The 7,105-nt window shown below is 42.8% G+C and overlaps 1 protein-coding gene across 1 annotated transcript in view; it reads left to right on the top strand.

Annotated features, from left to right (window-relative positions):
• LOC133642982 (BAH and coiled-coil domain-containing protein 1-like) overlaps nucleotides 1-5,019 on the top strand; it is a 148,069-nt gene extending 143,050 nt beyond the window's left edge. The window contains exon 4 of the mRNA XM_062037405.1: nucleotides 4,889-5,019. Within this exon, the coding sequence (XP_061893389.1) occupies nucleotides 4,889-5,019 (131 nt within the window). The remainder of the gene's footprint in view (nucleotides 1-4,888) is intronic.
• Nucleotides 5,020-7,105: the final 2,086 nt, after the last annotated feature.

The raw sequence follows: 7,105 nt of genomic DNA, 5'->3' as shown, positions 1-7,105 counted from the left end.
AAACATAATAAAACTGTGGGCTTTTTAACAATTGGGAAGGTGTGTGTCATGTTTGTCCTCCTGCAGAAACCAAATGACAACAAAAAACATATTTTTCACCCCATTTTTTTCCCATTTCCAAACATTTTTGAAAAAAAGCTCCATGGAGCCAGCAGAGCGCCAGCCGCAGGTTGCTGACCCCCGCCCTAGGGATATCCGTCATGTTATTCAAGCAAGTTTTAGGCCTTTTAAAAAGTGGTCGAGCAGGTCTGTTTACCATAAAAAACAAAAGGTCTGGCTTTTCACCACAGGGGTGCGTGTGGGTGGCTTAACTAGCGACAGCTGCGTCCGCTATGTAAATAATGTGACATCATAACAGCTTGACACCGAGTAATGAATTCAAACAAAGAGGAATGATGCAGTATGACGCCGATTTGAGAAGCTAACGGGCGCCATTTTCCAGGGATATTTTGGAGCAATTTTACTGGTCGTATCTGAACAAATACCTCCTCGGTCATTAAAAAGGTGGATGCCTAGAAAAGTGCTGTATGCATTATAAACTGCCATCTTCCGACTTTTACCACTTAATGATGTAACCACGCCGATACCTATGCCTTTACCACTTAATGATGTAACCACGCCGATACTTATGCCTTTACCACTTAATGATGTAACCACGCTGATACCTATGCCTTTACCTATGCCTTTACCATTTAATGATGTAACCATGCCGATACCTATGCCTTTACCACTTAATGATGTAACCATGCCGATGCCTATGCCTTTACCTATGCCTTTACCACTTAATGATGTAACCATGCCGATACCTATGCCTTTACCACTTAATGATGTAACCATGCCGATGCCTATGCCTTTACCTATGCCTTTACCACTTAATGATGTAACCATGCCGATACCTATGCCTTTACCACTTAATGATGTAACCATGCCGATACCTATGCCTTTACCACTTAATGATGTAACCATGCCGATACCTATGCCTTTACCACTTAATGATGTAACCACGCCGATACCTATGCCTTTACCTATGCCTTTACCTATGCCTTTACCACTTAATGATGTAACCACGCCGATACCTATGCCTTTACCTATGCCTTTACCACTTAATGATGTAACCACGCTTTTACCTATGCCTTTACTACTTAATGATGTAACCACGCCAATACCTATGCCTTTACCACTTAATGATGTAACCATGCCGATACCTATGCCTTTACTACTTAATGATGTAACCACGCCGATACCTATGCCTTTACCACTTAATGATGTAACCACGCCGATACCTATGCCTTTACCTATGTCTTTACCTATGCCTTTACCACTTAATGATGTAACCACGCCGATACCTATGCCTTTACCACTTAATGATGTAACCACGCCGATACCTATGCCTTTATCACTTAATGATGTAACCACGCCAATACCTATGCCTTTACCACTTAATGATGTAACCACGCCGATACCTATGCCTTTACTACTTAATGATGTAACCACGCCGATACCTATGCCTTTACCACTTAATGATGTAACCACGCCAATACCTATGCCTTTACCACTTAATGATGTAACCATGCCGATACCTATGCCTTTACCACTTAATGATGTAACCACGCCAATACCTATGCCTTTACCACTTAATGATGTAACCATGCCGATACCTATGCCTTTACTACTTAATGATGTAACCACGCCGATACCTATGTCTTTACCACTTAATGATGTAACCACGCCGATACCTATGCCTTTACCTATTCCTTTACCACTTAATGATGTAACCACGCCAATACCTATGCCTTTATTACTTAATGATGTAACCACGCCGATACCGATGCCTTTACCGATGCCTTTACCGATGCCTTTACCACTTAATGATGTAACCACGCCGATACCTATGCCTTTACCACTTAATGATGTAACCACTCCGATACCGATGCCTTTACCTATGCCTTTACCACTTAATGATGTAACCACGCCGATACCTATGTCTTTACCACTTAATGATGTAACCACGCCGCTACCTATGCCTTTACCTATTCCTTTACCACTTAATGATGTAACCACGCCAATACCTATGCCTTTATTACTTAATGATGTAACCATGCCGATACCTATGCCGATACCTATGCCTTTACCACTTAATGATGTAACCACGCCGATACCTATGCCTTTACCACTTAATGATGTAACCACGCCGATACCTATGCCTTTACCTATGCCTTTACCTATGCCTTTACCGCTTAATGATGTAACCACGCCGATACCTATGCTTTCAGCACTTAATGATGTAACCACGCCGATACCTATGCCTTTGCCACTTAATGATGTAACCACGCCGATACATATGCCTTTACCACTTAATGATGTAACCATGCCGATACCTATGCCTTTAGCTATGCCTTTACCACTTAATGATGTAACCTATGCCTTTACCTATGCATTTACCTATGCCTTTACCTATGCCTTTACCACTTAATGATGTAACCACGCCGATACCTATGTCTTTACCACTTAATGATGTAACCACGCCGATACCTATGCCTTTACCTATGCCTTTACCTATTCCTTTACCACTTAATGATGTAACCACGCCAATACCTATGCCTTTATTACTTAATGATGTAACCACGCCGATACGATGCCTTTACCGATGCCTTTACCGATGCCTTTACCGATGCCTTTACCACTTAATGATGTAACCACGCCGATACCTATGCCTTTACCACTTAATGATGTAACCACTCCGATACCGATGCCTTTACCTATGCCTTTACCACTTAATGATGTAACCACGCCGATACCTATGTCTTTACCACTTAATGATGTAACCACGCCGCTACCTATGCCTTTACCTATGCCTTTACCTATTCCTTTACCACTTAATGATGTAACCACGCCAATACCTATGCCTTTATTACTTAATGGTGTAACCACGCCGATACCGATGCCTTTACCACTTAATGATGTAACCACGCCGATACCTATGCCTTTAGCACTTAATGATGTAACCACGCCGATACCTATGCCGCATTAGCTTGTGTGTGGTCAGCTAACGATGATGATTTGGCAAAAGGCTAGCTACTAATGTTAGCTATCATTTAGCACTTTCATTTTCTCAAAACTCGACAGTGCGCCTTATAACCCGGTGCGCCTAATGTACAGAATCATTTTGGGTTGAGCTTACCGACCTCAAAGCTATCTTATTTGGTACATGGTGTAATGACAAGTGTGACCAGTAGATGGCAGTCACACATAAGAGATACGTGTAGACTGCAATATGACTCAAGTAAACAACACCAAAATTGTATATGTTCCATTGAGAATATAGAACATTACACACGGCGCTCAAAAATCAAACTGTTTTAGTACGACTTTTGGTAAGCTATGAAGCCACACAACTTGATGGATTGTACTATTATGGTGTGTATATAAGGTAAAACATATTATCTGGTGTTTTGTTTCGCAATATTATGCAAAAAGCAACTTTTTTTTACCTTCTGGTACCTGCTATTTGGGATCTGCATAAGTCCTGAAAATGTGTGCGCGTCCGCCTTTGTAGTCCGTGCCAACACCATAGTCAATAAGCTTCTTCTTTTTCTCTATCTTCTTGTTATGGGACATTCATCCTCCGCTCTTGCCATTTCTAATAAAAAGTAGTGTAAAGTTCTTACTTATTTCTGTCAGTAAACTCGCCATGAAAGTGCTAAAACATACCGGTGTGGTGAGTTTACATTATTCACCCGAGGAACTTTAGGTATTAGAGAGTTGCGGTCGGTCGGTTTTTCACGGGACACATTTCCGGCGTTGTTGTTGCACTAGTGAGCCCCGGATGAGGATATGCTGCTCCGTTGTTGATTTAAGTAAAGTTTAAATGTCATTAAAACAGTTAGCTCCATCTTTTGACACTTCTTCCACTCCCGTCCTTGCACGCTACACCGCTACAACAAAGATGACGGGGAGAAGACTCTGCCGAAGGTGAGCCACGTAAATAAGACCGCACACAAAATGGCACATCCTGAAGCGACAGTCAGAAAGGGGCTTGAAGATGATCTGTAAAACATCATCTATGCATGATTTTGACCAAAGAACCAGAATTTGGGTTTGGAGGTTGCCAGGAGAACGGTGCATTTCGGACTGCATTGTGTTGAGTGTGAAATTTGGTGGAGGAGGAGGAGGGTTGTTTTTCAGGAGTTGGGCTTGGCCCCTTAGTTCCAGTGAAAGGAACTTTAAATGCTCCAGGATACCAAAACATTTTGGACAATTCCATGCTCCCAACCTTGTGGGAACAGTTTGGACACACATGACTGTGCACTGGTGCATAAAGACATGGATGACAAGAGTCTGGTGTGGATGAACTTGACTGGCCTGCACAGAGTCCTGACCTGAACCCGATAGAACACCTTTGGGATGAATGAGAACGGAGACTGAGAGCCAGGCCTTCTCCACCAACATCAGTGTGTGACCTCACCATTGTGCTTTTGGAAGAATGGTTGACAATTCCTATAAACACACTCCGCAACCTTGTGGACAGCCTTCCCAGAAGAGTTGAAGCTGTAATAGCCGCAAAAGGTGGACCGACATCATATTGAACCCTATGGGTTAGGAATGGGATGGCACTTCAAGTTCATATGTGAGTCAAGGCAGGTGGCCAAATACTTTTTGTAATATAGTGTATATTGAAATGTTGCCTATTGGTAAAGCATGGTGGCAACACTTTTCCACCATGTCCTAGTTTTAAAATGGATTTGAAAGTTATTCTGCTTGGCTTTGCACATCTCTGTTTTTAATGATGTTGCTTACAAAAGTTGCTCCCAGGTGGTTTCCTTCTCCGAGTTGCATGGTTTGGCACTCTCGCCTTGTTTGTGCGGGACTTATAGGGTTTCTCTTGGAGGTCAGACGGTCAGAGGGAGCAAGAACCCCGTGCGCTGTTTGGGGCTGATTGCTTCCTGGGTGAGTCACGACTCTTGGATAGCCCGCCAGTGTTTAAAGGACTACCCAAGGGATTATATGAGACCTTTGTGAGGCCTTGCCACAAGGGAGGATTTACTGTAGATTATTTACTCAAATGACATAGATTATTTAGTGATGACGAAGGTCTTTTACCTCCCTGGTAGAAAACAAATGTACTTGATAAAGGAGCGCCAACAGTTCTGGACAATGGATGGATCAATACCAACAAGAACCGGGTGGAGGTGGGTAAGAGCAGAACAGTCTTGTCCTCGGTATTGCGTTATAAAATGGAACGTCGGATATTGCCGAAGCAGAAAAATGTTATTTCAGAAGGATTATGTCGTATTACGGCCATTTTTGTTATCCTTATTCGACAGATTTAATTTCAGAAAGCGGATCTGCTTTGAGGATCGATAAGTACACACGACAGTCTACGGTACACACACTTTTCACGTCTCGTCTGTCAGTCGGGAGACTTTTCTCCGGCACCAGTGGGTTCTCTTTCCAACCGAGCAGATGGCGAACATTCAGGATGAAAGCGGATCCTAAGTCCTTTTGGGCCTCAATCAATCCGCCGGTCTCTCAAGACTGTCCTGTGTAGAGGCTCAGGTTTCGACTGAAGCCGTAGTCACCCGCCCTTCCGCAGTCAAGCGGCTGAAACCTCACAGCGAACCTCATTTTAATAAAGTACACTTGCCAGCCTACGTGAATGTTCGAGGAAAAAAAACATCACACTAAATTTTAGGAAATTTGTGTATTATGTGAACATTTTGAGAAAAAATCAAAAAACACTCCACTATATAAAAAAGATTAAAGGGCACCAAGGATGATTGTAATCTACACTTAACACCCTTCCTTGTGGTCTTGATAATAGGTATTTCATGTGTTTTAATGTACATTTTGCATACATTTCCAATCAATCAATGTTTATTTATATAGCCCTAAATCACAAGTGTCTCAAAGGGCTGCACAAGCCACAACGACATCCTCGGTTCAGATCCCACATCAGGGCAAGGAAAAACTCAACCCAGTGGGATGACAATGACAAACCTTGGAGACCCCCCCTCTAGGGCGACCGGTGCAATGGGCTTCGAGTGGGTCTAGCATAATATTGTGAAAGTCCAGTCCATAGTGGATCTAACATAATAGTGAGAGTCCAGTCCATAGTGGATCTAACATAATAGTGATATTCCAGTCCATAGTGGATCTAACATAATAGTGAGAGTCCAGTCCATAGTGGATCCAACATAATAGTGAGAGTCCAGTCCATAGTGGATCTAACATAATAGTGAGAGTCCAGTCCGTAGTGGATCTAACATAATAGTGAGAGTCCAGTCCATAGTGGATCTAACATAATAGTGAGAGTCTAGTCCATAGTGGATCTAACATAATAGTGTGAGAGTCCAGTCCATAGTGGATATAACTTAATAGTGAGAATCCAGTCCATAGTGGATCTAACATAATAGTGAGAGTCCAGTCCATAGTGGATCTAACATAATAGTGAGAGTCCAGTCCATAGTGGATCTAACATAATAGTGAGAGTCCAGTCCATAGTGGATCTAACATAATAGTGAGAGTCCAGTCCATAGTGGATCTAACATAATAGTGAGAGTCCAGTCCATAGTGGATCTAACATAATAGTGAGAGTCCAGTCCATAGTGGATCTAACATAATAGTGAGAGTCCAGTCCATAGTGGATCTAACATAATAGTGAGAGTCCAGTCCATAGTGGATCTAACATAATAGTGAGAGTCCAGTCCATAGTGGATCTAACATAATAGTGAGAGTCCAGTCCATAGTGGATCTAACATAATAGTGTGAGAGTCCAGTCCATAGTGGATCTAACATAATAGTGAGAGTCCAGTCCATAGTGGATCTAACATAATAGTGAGAGTCCAGTCCATAGTGGATCTAACATAATAGTGAGAGTCCAGTCCATAGTGGATCTAACATAATAGTGTGAGAGTCCAGTCCATAGTGGATCTAACATAGTAGTGAGAGTCCAGTCCATAGTGGATCCAACATAATAGTGAGAGTCCAGTCCATAGTGGGGCCAGCAGGAGACCATCCCGAGCGGAGACGGGTCAGCAACGCAAGAGATGTCCCCAACCGATGCACAGGTAAGCGGTCCACCCCGGGTCCCGACTCTGGACAGCCA

This window comes from Entelurus aequoreus, linkage group LG25, assembly GCF_033978785.1.
Source record: "Entelurus aequoreus isolate RoL-2023_Sb linkage group LG25, RoL_Eaeq_v1.1, whole genome shotgun sequence".
In the NCBI taxonomy this organism is placed as follows: domain Eukaryota; kingdom Metazoa; phylum Chordata; class Actinopteri; order Syngnathiformes; family Syngnathidae; genus Entelurus; species Entelurus aequoreus.
The sequence above is the reverse complement of the archived record's forward strand: the minus strand, read 5'-3'. Positions and strand labels throughout refer to the sequence as shown.